At 41.0% G+C, this 17,215-nt stretch overlaps 1 protein-coding gene across 2 annotated transcripts in view; it reads right to left on the bottom strand.

Moving 5' to 3' along the window:
- Positions 1–17,215, bottom strand: part of magi2a (membrane associated guanylate kinase, WW and PDZ domain containing 2a) — a 307,253-nt gene that overhangs the window by 105,449 nt on the left and 184,589 nt on the right. For both annotated transcript variants that reach the window (XM_084710530.1, XM_084710531.1), the window contains exons 3-5: positions 15,940–16,059; positions 6,701–6,916; positions 2,335–2,545 (exon numbers count right to left, since the gene is read on the bottom strand). In XM_084710530.1, the coding sequence (XP_084566656.1) occupies positions 2,335–2,545; positions 6,701–6,916; positions 15,940–16,059 (547 nt within the window). The remainder of the gene's footprint in view (positions 1–2,334; positions 2,546–6,700; positions 6,917–15,939; positions 16,060–17,215) is intronic.

Here is a 17,215-nt window from a genome sequence, read left to right as displayed (position 1 = left end):
ATAAATAATAAATTAGGAAAATAAATCTATTTTTCATGGTGGAATTTGGGAGTCTCACAGCCTGGAGAAAGATGAGGATGTTATTTGTGTGATCAAATATTTTTGAGGAAGGAAATGCACTCACAAGGATACACTTAATGTTTTTGTAACACTGAATATCAAAAGAAACTTTGTTTGTTTGCTTACAAGTAAACTGAATATATTGGCTATGGGCGAGTCCATCTCTGGCTATTATTTTTAAGGCAATTTTTTGGGAGATTCTTGTCACGTTATTTAGCTAATTTAATGTTCTGCCTCCCAAGAATGAGAGAGAACTGCTGCTCAGTGACGGACTCTCGTTCAGTGAGCTAACACACAGTGGCGCAAAGAGGCCAACGACGGCAGTGAGAAAAAAAACAAAAAAAAAAAACAGCGCCAGCCAGAATATTTTCACATCTAACTCAGCCAATTAAGGGTTTGTTTCAACCAAACCAGAGAGAGTCGGTGATTGTTGGGCCAGCGGGAAGACATAGCAAGATTGTTTTGTTGAGTTTTATTTTGTTTCTGTTGAGTTTGAATGAATTAAAGGTTTATTTTGACCAAACCAGAGTGGGTGAGTGTTGGAGCGATGGAAGGACTAACAAAGGTGGTTCTGGGAAGTTTTTTTTAACACGTTGTTCACCCGTACTCCGAAGAGCATCTTTAAAAAAGTGTTGGATTTGTTGGATTTTTTTTGCTACTTTGCACACTTTTTACTGTTTTAAAGATGCGAAAAATCAATATTTATATATTAACAATGGGTCAAATGAAAAGGGAGTCTCTCTTGGTGACAAACGCAGCTCCCAGCAGTTTCCAGCAGATGCAGCTGTGTTTTTTAACAAGGCTCTCCATGGTGGGCAGACAAAGTGAACATGGTGGAGGATTTAGCAGCTAAGAAGCTGCATATTTCTTTCCAGAGTTAATGGAAGTCAAAACCAGAAATGAAACTGGAGTGACTGTTAGGGTTGGACACATGGACAAGCTTGTCCGTTGCCAGTGGTGGACAGTCATCAACCGCTGAGCCACTCTACCATCATAACACTGTGATTTAAAAGTGATTGGAGCTGATGAATATGTATTATAAGAAGTGTCAGACAGAGAGCACAAAAATGAAAGATGAGTTTGTTATAATTATTATAATAACACCTGGCGCTTGATTTACAAAAGAAAAAAAAACAGGACAAATACCCATTAATAGCCAACATTTAGAGATGTATAAAAGAAAGTACTTTGTCATTGTCCATCGCAGTGTTTCACTGTGAACATCATCAAATGCCAACTGACCCTCCGCTAACCCCTTTTTGCAAACAGCAACTGTCCAATGGTAGGATAGAAACTGTAACTAGGGCACTGCGGGGCTTTCAAGCTTTGCATTTCTCTCTTAAGACGAGTGTTTCATGAGTCTGGACAGTGGCATCTTGTCATCTTCCAAAGATGTAGAAAAAAGAACACGTGGTGGGGAATGCACTACACTTTGTCTTTATCTCCTTCAGTGTAAGCTGCAAACGTTAGCATGTCTGGTTCAGCTGGGTGACTGTCTCAGGGTCCACTGCACTCTCTGCGCTTTCTTTCTTCATATTTCAGATCCTTCTCCTTTTAAAATGTTATAGATGCACAGATGTTTTGGTTTTTAAAAACTCAGTTGGAGATGGGCCTCTCTGCTAACTCAGCGAGTTCAACCGTAGCATTAGCTAGCTACACTTTAACTGAGAGTTATAATTTTAGCTAACAAAATCCTTGGTCGTCAGCTAAAAATAAGAAGCTGCTTTTGTTTATTTCTCTGTGGAATCCAAGACCCAGTGTTTCAATAGTTACTCCAAAGTTTGATGTCAAATCAGCCCCTGTTATCACTGTAAACTGCCTGTTCACAGTGCAAGAGTGGAAAGCTTGACAGGCGTAGCAACAGTAACTAAGGAAGGCATAGCTTAACAAAGGGTCAGTTCAAGAGGCATTGACCAACCCCAGTTACTAGAGAATTTAGATTTACGAGATGGCAGAAACACAACTACAGATGAATGCTAATATTGCTCGGTGTTGGCTGGATGTGCAACTGTTTGCTAACAAGTTCGCTGTAAAACTTTATTAGCTGATAATATGTTATTGTTGCTTTTACAGCTTGTTCTGCTGCCTCCAAGTGGCCATAAAAAAACAATGAATACTCCTTTAAAAGTTGACTACCATCTGGTGAGCTTGTGTTTATAGCATTCTTTCTGCAGTGAGTTTTATGACCACCTGAGTGACAAAAATACCCAGTTTCTTCAGTTACACATAATCTGAGAGTCCTGGATCAGGGTTTGATGTGACTGTGACACTTACTCGATGAAGTAGACCTCTCCTTTCTCGGTGTACGCCATCTCCCAGTTGTCCGGCAGAGGCCCTAGCTCGTCGTTCTCCTCAGGTTTGGGCACCGTGATTTTCGGGGACAGTCCGTCGTCTTTGGGTGCCTCGGCTGGGACCTCCGCCGGGTTGCTCTGCGGGGCGATGTCCCCCGAAGCGTCTGTGCTCTTGTCCTCATGTTCGCTCGACTCTGAGGTGACAAGAGGGCAGGGTGAGTCAGGCCCGGCGTTATCGCTCGGGGAGGAGGGTGAAAGACAAGGGAGGTGAGGCGAGTATGAGGAGGCGTAGGAGGCGGCGGCGAGGAGGGACTGATTGAGACTCCGGGGTGAAAAAAGGTAAGAATGATTAGAAAAAGGTGAGGAGAAGTGGTGACTCAGGGGAAAAAAGAGAAGCGAGGTGAAGGCAGGAGAGGGAATGATTGAGGTTAACAAGACAGAAAGGCGAATAAAGCAGAAGAGATATTTGAGATTGAGAGAGAAGCTGGCTGTGATGCCCTAGTTTGAATTGTGACAGTGTGTGAATGCGTTAGAATAGGAGAGAAATGGTGTGTATGGAGGAAAGAGAAAGAGATGGCGAGTGTTTGAGTGCTGCCCCTCGAGGAGGGCTGGTGGGAAGAGGAGAGGGGGACAAATGAGAACAGGGGATTCAGAGATAATCTATGGAAGGGAAAGAGCGAGGTAGCTATCTGCTTAGATCACAGAGCCTGCTGTGCTCTATTGATTCCCCTTCAGCTCTCCCGGTCAGCCCACACTCTGTCCATCTACAGAGACAAAACTCCTCCTGAGCCGCGCGCTGCAGCCCACTTTAACATCCAGCATGGCTCAGTGCGCAGCCCAGAGCCTCGAGTTATCGAGCATCTCAGCGCCGCCGATAGCGATCAGTTAGAAATGTTTCCTGTCCCTGCGTTCAGTCTCAGCTCACCGGGGTACATCGAGTGTCTGCATCATTTAGAGAACTCGTAGATAACAACTGGATGCTGGGACCTTTACGATGACAGAACTTTTAACGCTTTATGAACCAGCGTGCTTGCTGAAATAGCTGAGTAGTAGTGACTGTTAAGGCTTTGGTATAATCTACCTGAGAGGCTGAGGTGTGGAAAAACATCATGTTCTTTAAAATTAGCTCTGGAAATTCAATTATATAAATTGGTGTCTATGCAATTTTTGTTATATCTTTATTTGAAGTGGGGTTGTATGAGGTATTTATCCATAGTCAGTGTATTAGCTGCAGTAGACTGAGGTCGGCTTGTTCCCAGTTTGGAGAAACAGAGAGGGGCACCGGCACAGAGGCCAAGCAATGTACTGCTGTGGATGGGGTCAGCAGCAAAAGGTATTTCAGCCACTTAAAAAAGTCCTACTAAAAAAAAATCAATATCAGTCCAAGTGTACAATTTTCACCACTTTATCTCGCGATCAGACAATCATTTTTGACGGGAAACAGCCGTTAGGTAAGCCAAATATTGTCCTCCCTTCACAAACCAAACTCCATAGACGAAATTAGTAATTTTACCTCCCACAGCACAGGAGTTGCTGGTCTACTGCTGCTTTAATCTGGTTGTTTGTCTGTTATTGTGTAACTTCTTGAATCAAAACTAATCTTTTAAATCGCCGAAGTCGAACAATTACGCAAACAAACTAGCAGATCAAGGCAGCAGTAGACCAGCAAATCCCATGATCTGTGAGGTTAAATTGCTGATTTTGCGTATGGAGTTTGGTTGGTTTGGTGAGAACCATACTTGGGTCATGCAACAGCAGAGTCTTACCTGAAAAGGGTGTCTGACAGCAAAGTAAAGAGGTTAAAATATTCTAAATATAGTGTACACTTGCGTGGACCTTTTTTTAAGCGGCTAAAATACCTTTTTCTGTTGCTGACTCTGTCCAAAGCAGTACATTACTTAGTTTCCATGCTGATGCCCCCCTCTGCTTCTATCATACAACCCCACATCAAATAATCTGAACTGTCCCTTTGGTAATACTTTACACTACACAAAAATGTGAGTAGTTACTAAGTAGTCCCTCATAATGAAGTTTATATGGTAGTAACTACTCAATATGTTTTTTTCATTTCACTTTAGGTGGGGCATAAATAATGTAACTAATGATTAATAAATGAATCATCGCTAGTTTGTGCCACTTAGCGGCTGATTCATATCTGACTCACAAATAATTATGAAATAATTATTACCTAATGATTCATTAATGTAGCATCTCCCACTCTGCTCGCTAGTAACTCATCAGTATCTACCACACAGTCATCAAAACCAGTTATTCAGGATTAACTCATTAACAGTTCATTAATGATCAGGTCACGCACTCGTTCTTTACTAAGTACTCACATTTAAGCGTTACAAAACTTTTTAAACTTTTTTAAAATATACACTGTCTTAATTCATTTTAACCAGTTTTTACTTTTGTCTTGGATATTTTTCCATTTACAGTAAATCTTGTTTTTTATCTAGTTTTCTACATTTACGCTTTGCTATAAAGCACTTTATAAACACTGAGAAAGATGTCGTACAGGCTTCATAAAGTTTTACTACGGTTACATATTAATGTTGTCAAAAGTATCAATACTTCAATATTTTTTCAATAACAGGTGTTTAAAATGATACAGTATCCGTTAATTATAGTATTGAAAGTAGCAAGGCTGTTTAGTTTAGTTCAGTCATTACTGCCCTACCAGAAATCTACTTTGAACTTAAGCCTACTTTTTGTGCCAAGCACTCGAGGTTTCAAAGATTAAAATTCTGGTATTGTGACAACTGTATTACATATTTTTTTCTCCTATATTTTACACTTACCTTTACACTAAAACTTAGTTTTAAAACCACTTATGTGTGTTTCATTTGACATTCTGTCTTTTCTTTGTTTTATCCAGTAAATCACATTAACAAAGGTGTGGTACAGTGTATACAGTGCTGCATTATTGTTGTCATCGTCTACCTGTCATTTTTCATTTATTTTATTTTTAGCTAATTTCTTGCATTTAAATTTACTTAATTGGGCTATTTCATACTTTCTTCTCATGATGTTAGGTACTTTGTGAATATTTAGAAATATGCCACATAATTAAAGTTTAATTATCAGAATTTTTATACAGTATACCTTAGGATATACTGTCAGAAATATCTGAATGATTTTTCTCTTACCTTGTTTGAGCTCCTTATGATAGGCAAACCAAAATCTCATCCTTTGACCAAACTACCTCTCTCCAACCCCAACCTTTAATTCCCCCTTAAAGGTTGTTCATATCTCTAAAAAATGGCAATCATATCTAAAAGTTAAGCACTGGCACTAACTGGGATCAGTGCCCGACCACTTTGACTCTTTGTGCTGCTCTGACTGCTGTGAGAGACGCGGCTGTCCTGAGGCCATAAAACCAGCTTAGAAAGTCACAGGACCGAAGCATGGTTTTGGATTTGGAATCACAAAAAATCAAACTCATAAAGGCTCTTTTATGATGGTCTTATCATGTGATCATGAGATGCATTGAAAGGGGATTCTGTTAGCGTGAGCGTTTGATGTGTGTGCGTGCATATTTGGATGTCAATGCGCACGATAAAAGGTACATTCAGATATGTCTTACTCAGCATTATTCTGAATGTTGCTGTTGAAGACAAATATCTGGACAAAGACACATCTCTCTATTATTTCGTGAATAAGAACAACCTCGGGAGGTTTGGCCGTGTTGCGTGCTGTGTGAAATGTCACTTCTGCCTGTTTTCAGAGTGTAAAGCGAGGGTAACAATGGTTTGGACAGGGCTGATTCACAAGTGAGAGGAAACACTTAATGTTGATTTTTAAAGCCTGCAGGCTCCTGTTGAATTTGAGAGCGCTGAACATTGTGTGTGTGTGTGTGTGTGTGTGTGTGTGTGTGTGTGTGTGTGTGTGTGTGTGTGTGTGCGCCCTCTGGCTATCTGTGCTGAAACAGTGCTAGATAATCATACCTAATGAATTATATCATATTCTCGAGAGCAGCGGCACTAAAGGTTTAATCATAAACAGTTTGGACTGCAGAGGTAAGCGCCGACTGTGAGAGTGAATTATAATTCACAGTTTACATATCAGGTCATTAAATTGCACATAAAGATATTTTTGTAACCAATTAAACGTGATAATCTGCCATAAAATCATTTTCCAAGAAATCCATGTAAAAGCAGTCTGTTAATGTCTCTGTTGCTAAGCAACCCCTCCAGAGGAGCCCATTGCTATGACTTTAACAAGACTATCAACTCCAGCAGATCAGCCTGACCCGGAGCGTGACCTCAAACCTAGCTGTCACGGCGAGGCCTCTGGCCTGAGCGACCTCTGCCTCCGCGCCTGTAGAGGTTGTTGTCGGTGCTGACCTGGGGTGACGGCAACACCGTTGCCATTGACGATGGGTCTCTCCTCCTCCTCCTCCTCGGGTGGCTCGATGCTGGCTTTTTCCATGTTGCTGACCGACTTGTTTCGCTTCCTCTTGCCCTCGGAGGTGGGTCTGGCGCCCGGCAGCAGCTGGTCCGTTACATTTAGCAGCAAAGCGCTGGGCTCGGCCGGAGGCTTCGGAGTACCGTAAAAGTTATCTGGACGAGAGAGGAGGGAGAGATGTGAGACATTTAGACCAAAGTCAATCTTATATGCAAAATGCCAACATGTTCTCACGCCAAACTCACAAAATACAGCAGCCTGGTCAGTGCTCAGATGCTTCAAACTATGATTCTCTATGTTAGACGGGAGTTAGACTTTCAAAATAAAGGCACAAAATTTACCTAGGTAGGTTTAGGAAAAGATCACTGTTTGGGTAAAATTAAAAATGTTAGTGACATAAGTTCATACACATAAAGCAGACTAATTTACTAGTGAAAAGTATGGCCAATTTAATCATTTGGTAATTCAATTTACAGAACAATTACTGTATTGTGATATATACCATTATCATGATATAAAATCACATATACTGTGAGAGAAGACTTTGGCTGCTGTTAGCATTTAGCTCAAATCACCTTTAGTGCCAAAGTACAACCTCACATAGCTGCTACGTGTGGCTGTACATGTATATATGTGTATATGGTTTTGTTCACTTACAATCACTTCAAGCGTTTCCCTTCCCTTTGTTATCAAATACATGTTACTCCTCTGGTATCAGTGTCACTTTAAGGGCACTGGTATTTTTTAAATGATACCCAGCTCTACTGCAGACACTTGTCTTGTTCCATTTCTCTAGAGTGCAGCCAGTCAAAACTTTAGTTTGACAATCCCAAAAGGGAACAAGAACATACAATATTTTTTTTAACAAAAGCTGCATTTCCATAAAATCTTAATAAAGGAAAACAGTGATGGAGATAAATTCAATGCACATAACGAAAATGTAAATGCAAAGAGACCAATAAAGAGTGAAAGAGTGAAGAAAAGGAAAGCTGAAGTGCAGCAGAGAGGAGTCAGGAAAGTAAGGATGCGAGGAGCAGGTCGAAGGATTTTCGTGACACCAGTGCACCAGCTGCAGGGAGAATGAGGTGTTGTCAAAGCCAGCTGATCCATGAACACACGAGCTGGGGGGGGTGTGGGGGGCTAAAGATCACATCATGTCTAACAATATTACAACACTTTCTTAGATCTGCACAAAGCGACACATACTCACAAACAAAGACACTGTGATGTGCTAACGCTTCATAATGATGTATTTTCAGGGGTACTTGTTGTTCCTGAGTTGTTCCGTCTGCACATCATTCACTCATCGGACCATGCACGGATATCCCTGGCATATGACTGCGTGTTTGTGCGTGGCTTGGACCGAATAATCACTGTGTCTCTAAAGTTTCGGTCTCCGGTTAGAGCCAACTGCTCGACTCTGGGAACTGCAGTTTTTCACTTGGCTGTGACTCAACAGCTCCTTCCGCTCTTCTGTGTTGATTTTATACTTTACTGTCCTTCAGATTGTGTGCTGACAGCAGCCCAGCCGCTCTGACAGTCTCCATCAGTCATTGTTAAAACCTCATAACTTCGTGTTTACTTTGAGGGTCACTGTAAAGATTTTTGTTTTCGTGAACTGTTTTCTTCTCAAGGTGGAAACGCTGAAAACTGCTGGGAAGACATTTAAGTGTTGAGCTTTTTAAATGTCGTTTCTCAGCGCTTTAATGAGAGCAAACAAAATTCACATCTTTTGTATTGCAGCGGCAGCAGAAATCTCAGCAGTGGATACATTTAAATCTGAGAGAATAAATCTCACTTTATATGGGGGTAAATGTGTTTTTTACGAGTGAACCGACCCTTCAAATGAAAACGTCCTGCGGCTTCTGCACTACAGGGTTCCAAAATGGTTCTTCCTGAAGGGTTCTATCCAGAGCCATTTGCTTTTGAAAAACCCTTTTTTTGAGGAAAGAGTTCGTCAAGGCTTCTTTGTAAGACTAAGTGTTATAACTCATACATTTATATTAAAGGGATAGTTCACCAAAAAACAAAAAAACAGTCGTTATCTACTCGGCCTCATGCTGACGGAAGGTTGGGTTTAGTTTTTTAGTTCATGAGTTTCACAGGAAATCAGCAAAACAGAATCTCCAAAACAGTTTAAGTGAATGGTGAGCAGTTTTCAAACGTAAAAGACAACCGAAAACTAAACACAAAATGCCTCCATACTGCTTGTCTGATGTAATCTAAGTGTCCTAAAGCCCCGACATGCCGTTCACTTGTGCACGCACACCGTCACGCAACACACACCCAGAGAGTCAGAAGTTTAGAAATTTAGTGGTGAAATAGCAGAAGAGAACTGTAGACAACACTACAGTGTGGTGCCGGAGCCATTAGCAGAGATGCAATGCATTGTGGGGCGATTGAGTATGTGCAGTCAGCTCATGATGCAGTATATATCAGGGCATTTCTCGCGTACATACAACTGGAACACGCTGTATACTCATTTTTCTAGTATGTGGTTCAGAACACAGCCATGAACTTCAAAATAAAACAGAAACCAACAAACCGAAAACTCCAAACCATGACACAACCAAGTGATATGTTTTCCCCCATGAACCAGTTGCTTGACTACAGCCCAAGTTGCTTAGGTAAAATCCACAACTCCCAAACTTTTAAAACACTTTCAAAATCCAGTGAAATAACCACAAAGATATTTTTATAAAGCTGAACGTTAGACTTGTCATTTTTTAACTTCTGAAAACTTGACATTTTGGAGACCTTCACACGACAATAGCGAGGTTCTGTGCCCGAACGAAACGGCTGCTGGAGTGAGATGTCGAGTCATGTCGGTCCGAAGTCGGCGAGATGCTCTTTTCTTTCAGGAGATCAGACGCCGCTCGCCTCTGAGGCTATTTTAAATCCGGGAGCATGAAAGAAAGTTGAAGAGATTGCCTTCACAGAATCAGTCAGGACATCAGGCACAGTTTAGGTCTGCAGTACTTCTCACTAGGTTTGGTATTGGATTTGCTCACTGTCGCTGCAGCTCCACTCATGTGTCCCTGGCAGGAAAAACAGACATGAGACGACGATGTGTTTGAAAATCCATGGAGATTATTCTAATGCACTGGGCTCGAGCGTTTGACACAAACTCCAACAGCGACTGCAGACAGTTTTGGGAACAGGAAGAATAACCGGAGAGATTTAAAAAAAAAAAAATATCAGTTGGTGTCTCCCCGTGTGTTGGAAAGACCCACTGAAACATCATGTTCACGTTCTGGAAAACATAAAGACTGCCATGAAAAATGGAGGAAAGTAGCTGTGAAAAGATTACGGGGACTGTCGGGATGAGAAGCCCCGAACCGCAGACGCAAATCCCGCAGCCTTAACGAGCCGAAGATTTGCCTCTCAGAAGAAAGCAGAAATAGTCCAAGTGCTCGCCGTGTGAACTTAAATAACCCGCAGTGTCGCGGGAACCTGGACTTTGAAGTTGGAGTAAGTGGTGGAATCGCTGTCACATCTGAGAGCCGCGCTGATCTCACCTACATGCTGATAAAACAGATGTGAAGAAATGAGAGCCTTTCTTGACAAATTCCACAAACTAATTCTTGGAAAGGTGAAACATTCAAGAGAAATATGAAAGCATGATTAGTATCACGACCGCCAAGCATTTAGAGCCCTCGTGGCTCTATAACTCGACTCCATAACTAACTTTGCTTGTACAAAACAACCTGTACTGAGGAAAACAAGCTCCCAAAAGCTTTCCAGGTTGAAATACACCAGAATTTTCCTTTAATAAATCCCTCCAAGAAGTTGTTGCAATGTGGTTATTTCCACAAATTCAACCAGTCCCTGTGAATTCTGTATGACTTTGCAATTTTGTCCAATCTCTGCAACTTTTCTGCAAATCTGACCAATAACCTTAACTTCCTGCAAGTTCCACCAATCATAGCAGTCCGCCACGCAAACATCATACATGTAAGTCTTAATGAACTGACTCGAATTTTATTATTTACTTATTTATGTTTGTCATTGCTTTTGACATTTATCAAAGCTCTGTGCAGTGTGAGCTCCAAAAAGATTTTAATTCTTTGTGGAAAACCAACCAGATGCACTTCTTCATTCATGAATTCATGCAAGTTTTGTTAAAATTTTTGTAGTTTTTTTAAAACATACATTCATTACTTTTATACATTTATACACTGAACATTCATTATAATATACAAACAAAATCTCTCCAGTCCCCAAAATGAACATATGGCAGTATCAAAAGTTATGATAATTCAATAAAAATTTAATAATAAAGAAAAAAAAAAAGGTTAAACACAAAGTTACTGTGTAGATAAACACAGGTATTGATCAGAGTTCAGAGTACCTCACATCTCCAGTACCTCTTCAATATCACCATTTTTAACAAATTCCCAAAAAATCCTCCAAATGTTATTAAACTCAGAAGCTTTCCTTCTAACTGTATAAGTCAGTTTCTCGAGAGCCAAACTTGATGTTAGTTTTTTTTTAAAACCAGTGGCCGAGAGAGAGGCAGATAAAACTTTTTCAGCACAGTGTGACTGAGCGTCTGGCTTGTTGCAGACAAAGGTCAATCATTTTTCTTTCTAAAGCCTAAAATGCAGAATCAGGGGCTTTTTGCAGACACTGTGAGAAACAGTTTGTTCTCAGTTACCTCAAATATATCTTTGGCATTTCTGCACTAAATGTCTGTGTTACTGATCAGCTAACATACATCGATGTAAGTTGATTTACAGGCCCAGCTGATGAATTAGTTGAGCTTTACTAATAATACTGGATAACCTGGGCTTGGACTGGGTACATACCAACCTACATTTGCTATTTAACATCCAATCGACCAGCTTTAAATCTGCTGTTTGCACGGCTGACACTGAGATTACACTGATGATTGCTTTTAGGATTTTGGAGAAACATCAGATGTATTCAACAATCATGATGCTGTGTTTTATTCCTAACTACAACAATGAACTGTTCTGATTTTGCTGCAGCTCTGACTGATGTTTGTAACACAGAAATTTGGATGTGAAGGCATGTTTGAGCTTAATGAGCTTTTGTACCAAAACACTCTGTTTAATCTCATGTATAATATTGTTTTTCAAATAAATGTTGATGACCGGCAAAAATTCAGAGTGAAGTTTAAGAGAAGAAGCAGAACTTACAATTAACAGTCAAGCTTGTGCTCTTAATTTGAAATGACAAGTCATTTAAATGTAGTTAAGTTGTTTTAACTTGAAACTGAGATACAGTAATGCAGAAATGCTGTTTGTTCAACAAGATGAATCAGTTCTTTGTTTTAACTCAGTATTTTTTTTTTTTTTAGAAAACTACAACATTGTAGTCAAAACTTTATAAACTTCAATTTCTGGGTAAAACAAAAGTAATATTCAAGTTCTGTTAACTTGCATGGATGTCTGATGTGTGCAACTTTACAGCTAAGACCAGCAGCACTGCAGCTGACCTTGAGCACAGACGGATTCACCAGAGGACAGGTTTCAAGTTTGATGACTTTCATCTGCCTCTTCTGTGAGAAAAATCTGGCGCTCTAAAGGAAATAAAAGTGACAGCGCAAAGGCTTGAACATTAGCATCCTGTGCGGACAGGTAGAGCCTTCATTTTGCTTGACCAAAAAAAACAAAAAAAACCCCAAAATTAGCACCAGCTAATGATCTGGAAAGTGTGAGAGTCCTTGCTGGCTGGTTTGAAAACGTAGAAATGGCTAAAAGCGCTGCACAGTCGAGTAGTGCACCGCGCTCGTGTAAAACATAGCGGCTGAGACGAGGGACTGCAGACAAAGCGGCTGCTTACTTTGCCAAAACATTAAAAGAACCGAGAAAGGAACTGACAACATCGGAGATTTGCAGATTTTAAGTCACATGGCAAACTAACCGGACAAAAAGCTTCCGTCTTAGGTTGTTTGTAAAAAGTCACTACAGTGCACATCGAACAGGAGGAGGTCAGCGGTGCAACCTATTTGTAGAAAAGGTTGTGTAGGCAACTGGACTTGGTAGAGTTCTTAAGGACGACGACCTTTTCTACGAATACCATGACCTGGGTGACTGAGGATCTTCACAGAGTGGTGCAACCTACATTATATGGACCCTGTTCATAATTTAAAAGTCAGACAATGAGCAGAAAATGATAATTAATGCCACAAATAATGTTGGAAGACAGGGGTGGTAACACTTGATACACTTGAGGGAGGGTTTTGCTCTTTGCCCATTTATTATTCTACATGTTGCACATTAAATTTTCTATAAATGTTTCTGTAATATACATGAAATATGTCCTAATGATACAGTTAAGTGTGCAGTAATGGCCGCCATGCAGTTGCCATACCAGTGCGTTATGCCAGAAATAAATTTAGCTTCTAGCGTGATATATAGCATTACTGTCTCTGCTGCAAATTATACCGTAATATATATTTTTAGCCGTACTACCCAGCCCTAACAGAGCAGTATTCAAGGTACTACTGTAGACAGAGAGACGAGGAAATTCCACATATCTCAGCTTTAGAAGAGTATAGCTGAAAGTTATTGTTCAAAAAGTGGACCCCGTAGGAGATAACAACCCCGCCAGTGGCCTCCAGGTAATATGACTTTTTCGAGCCACGCCAGACTGATGTACCACAACATAAACCAATATTGCCAGTGTAACCCAGAGGCTCCTGTGTTTCTAAGTTGAGAAACATTGAGGGCACCAGTGGAAGAACACTTACAAAAGTGAATTTTCAACACTTCCTCCCACTTTGTGACTCAATTTATGTTTCGCCGTTTAAACTCGGAGTGACTAACAGTGAGATCAGAGTCTTTCTCAAGGACACTTGTAGCCGTTACCGAACCTGAGAGCTTCCTGTTCTTTGTATTAACGAAACAAACCTCTAACGGCAAGCTGACCCTCTCCTCAGCCTTCCTTTTAAATTTCATCCTTCTGCCTTTCCTCCTCATCTAATTGGCCATTAAATTATTAAAATATATAAAACGCTGAGTGATGGCCGACTGACCAGGCAGAAGAAACTCTATTTCCCCTCTCCCCGTGGAAGGCAGCTCGCATCGCTGTTAGGATCTAACGCCGCTTCTGGCAACCGACCGTTAAATTGGCCATCTGCAATTTTTTTTTCCCCTCTCCTTCCTGCAGTGGTGGCAGGCCGACAGTGACTGGAGTCAGGTGGGAGAGAAGGAAGTTAGCTGCTATGTGTTATCTATATAATGGCAGGGGTCTCCTGAGAGTCGGAGGTGCCCAGGCAGACCAGTGGCTGCGTTTCTGGAGTGGTTTAAAATCTGAGCCTCGGGGCTGCCTGACCACAAGAGAGAGAGGATAGATAGTGTCTGTTTGTTTTGATTAGGCAACTGAAGAGCCACTGCAGCTCAGACTGGAGGACTGAGCCAAGACAGAGCCAACATGAAGGTACTACTGCGTGTGTGTGTGTGTGTGTGTGTGTGTGTGTGTGTGTGTGTGTGTGTGTGTGTGTGTCGGCTTCTCTACATCCAGAATTTACAGAGGACTCTGTCCTACAGATCCTACAGGACTGGGAGGGTTTGAAACTTGAAAATGTATTCCAGAACAATTATAAAGTAGAAATACTGCCTCATGGTTGTAACCAGTCAAATTCCAGTTTACTTCAATGTCTGTCCAGACTCATTAAATATGGATTGAAGACTTTTTTATGAATTATGTACTGTATGAAGTGTACTTTTTTGAATATAAAATGTCATCACTTTATCATTTTATTCTATTAAATAGTTGTGCAAAAGTTTGGCTTAATTACCGTGTTTTGTGAGGTCACAGTGAGCTCGCCCTTTTTTTTTTTTCAAATTCTAATCAGTCCCAGTGGACATTTGAAGCAAATTCGAAGGAATTCCCTCCAAGTGCTCCTGAGATATTGCATTCACAAGAACGGGACGGATGTGACCTCAATCTTTGATCTGTAAATTCGAATGAGTTCATCCTCGCTGTGAGGTCACAGTGAACTTGGATCTTTGAGATTTGGAACCAAAATCAAACCAAGCAATCCTTAAGTCAAAGTCAAAGTTTGTGCCAAACTTGAAGAAATTCAGTCAAGGCGTTCTTGAGATATCATGTTCACAAAAACTGGATGAACGTGACATCACAGTGACCTTTGATCTCTAAATTCTACTGAGTTCATCCTTGAGTCCAAATGAATGTTTGTACCAAATTTGAATAAATTAGGTGTCATTGACGTATTGTGTTCACAAGAATGGGATGCGCATGACGTCACAGTGGCCTTGACTTTTGAACACCAAAGACAAATCAGTCCATCTTTGAGTCCAAGTGGATGTTTGTACAAAATTTGAAAAAAATCCGTCCAGGTGTTCCTGAGGTATCATGTTAACAAGAATGTGACAGACAAACAAAAACCAAACCTAATGCAGTAATCTACAAGTATCACAATATTCAAGTAATGTAACTTGATTACTTTCCTAAGTAATTAATGGTGAAATTGTTTAGTCTAATACACATTATGTGTTTTTTATTTTTTGATTAGATTAATAAAAGTAATTATGCACATTTAAATCTACTTTGTTAAAGCTAATACAAGGAAATCTTCAATTTTGTTGATTGATTGTCCCCTGTGGACAAAAGCTGTAATGTTTCCACCATTACATTCTTATTTTTAACTGGCTGGCCTGTTCATTTTCCTGTCTGCATGCTGACATGATGGCAGGCAATAAGAGCAACTATAAACAAACAATCAATTGTCTTGCTGATGGTCTTGTTCGCTTAAGTAGGTCATATTTAATTGAGACTCTTTGTAGTACATTTAAGTACTTAAATTGCATTCATGAGGGTTTTTAAAAGGATCATAAAAAGTCTTAAATTGAACTTGTTGGAACCTGCAGAAACCCTGTACGTACTGTAACTCTGTTACATGTTATCCGGTACTCCCCAAGCCCGAACATGACGGATGATACTCTTGTCTCCACAAAACCAAAAGATGGATGGATGGAGGCACACTTGTGGGTGCGTGTGTGCAGCGTTTGGACGTGGAGTGATGAGTCGGTCTCAGCATTCATTCAACCGGCTGTCACTCACACAGATGAAAAATGGCTCGGGGGGGGTGGGGGTTGCCACATCGCAGCACGAATTCCACAAAAAATTTGAAAAATCACAAAGAGGACTGACTGCAATCACAAGCGTGACTTAACTAAATCCTTACCTTCATATGTTCCGCTCTCTAGCAGGGCTCCACTTTTCTCCAATTCCATAAACCGGTCAACGGTCACGAAATTATAATCCACCCCTGGGACTTCTCCTTCCTTGGGCTGCCTGGTTGTGCCTGCAGGAGATAAGCAGGAAGAGTTAGAGCCGCTGGAGCTTTGAACGCCTCATCACTGCTGAATGAGAGGAGGCTTTAAGTGAGAGTGAGTCTTTGTCAGTGTTTTAGGAGAGATCAGAACATACGAGAGCTGAAACACGCTGACCCTGACCCAACTCTGTTCATTAAGTGCCCTCTTTATTCCTTTTTGTCCTTTCCCTTCTTGCACAGCTGATGCTGAATATTTGAGCAGTGCGCTTTCAGGGAGGGAGGAGTGGCAAGGTACCATTTCAGGAGCTAAGTGATGCAATTTGGACACCAAGAGGAGAAATCAAGTCAATTTGCATGGAGCTGACAGCCTGTCGAGGACTCCCTGACAGGGAGCTGCACTCCTGCCAGCTGACTTCAACGCCGGAGTGATGAAAATATTTTTCCCTGTAAAAGCAGCATTTTAAGTCAACTTCACTGACACGACAATCATCTCTCCTCCGAAAACAATGTGTGCCAAAGTATTTATGATGTTGAACCGAGGTACAAATGACTTCCTAAATACTTCCTCATCACCGTGTGCTAATTAGACTTGTTAGAACTGATCCCGGCTGTGATAACATGCAGGCACTCCACCCCTGAGGTGCTGCATGGGTTTTTCACATCTGAGCAAGGGTTGTTCACACTAAAAGAGGAGCCCGTAAAACACACTTGTTAGACCCTCACTACGGCATATAAAGTATCCATCTGTGTGTTTTAAAGTTAGCAGGGGAGCAACTGTGCCGCTGATCACCTCTGGTAGGTGGTGCGGGGTGATTTGACTTTAAAAGGCCACCTGACATCGCTCCTGCATCGCCACACAAGGTTGTAACGATGCCTGAGAGAGGTGCAGTGATAGGCCGGGGATAGTCAGGAGTAAGCAGGGTTCAGATTCATCCAAACACTAATTACCAAACTTTACACAAACAGAACTAATCAGAGGAATGAGATGTTCTTGAGATTGTGGGAAAAATGGGTACCCTCTAGGGCCAGTTATGCTAGAAAAGAACAGTGTATTGTCTGACCACACTGATGAACAAAGTGTTTATAGTCGGGATGTGCATGATTAGTCTGTTAAAAGATTAAATGTTGCCACTCGACACCAGAAATACTAGTCAGTAAAATGTAAATGTACAATGCCAGTTAACTG

This window comes from Lutjanus erythropterus, chromosome 22 (assembly GCF_056507025.1).
Source record: "Lutjanus erythropterus isolate fLutEry1 chromosome 22, fLutEry1.hap2, whole genome shotgun sequence".
In the NCBI taxonomy this organism is placed as follows: Eukaryota; Metazoa; Chordata; class Actinopteri; order Lutjaniformes; family Lutjanidae; genus Lutjanus; species Lutjanus erythropterus.
This window is presented reverse-complemented; position numbering and strand designations above follow the sequence as displayed.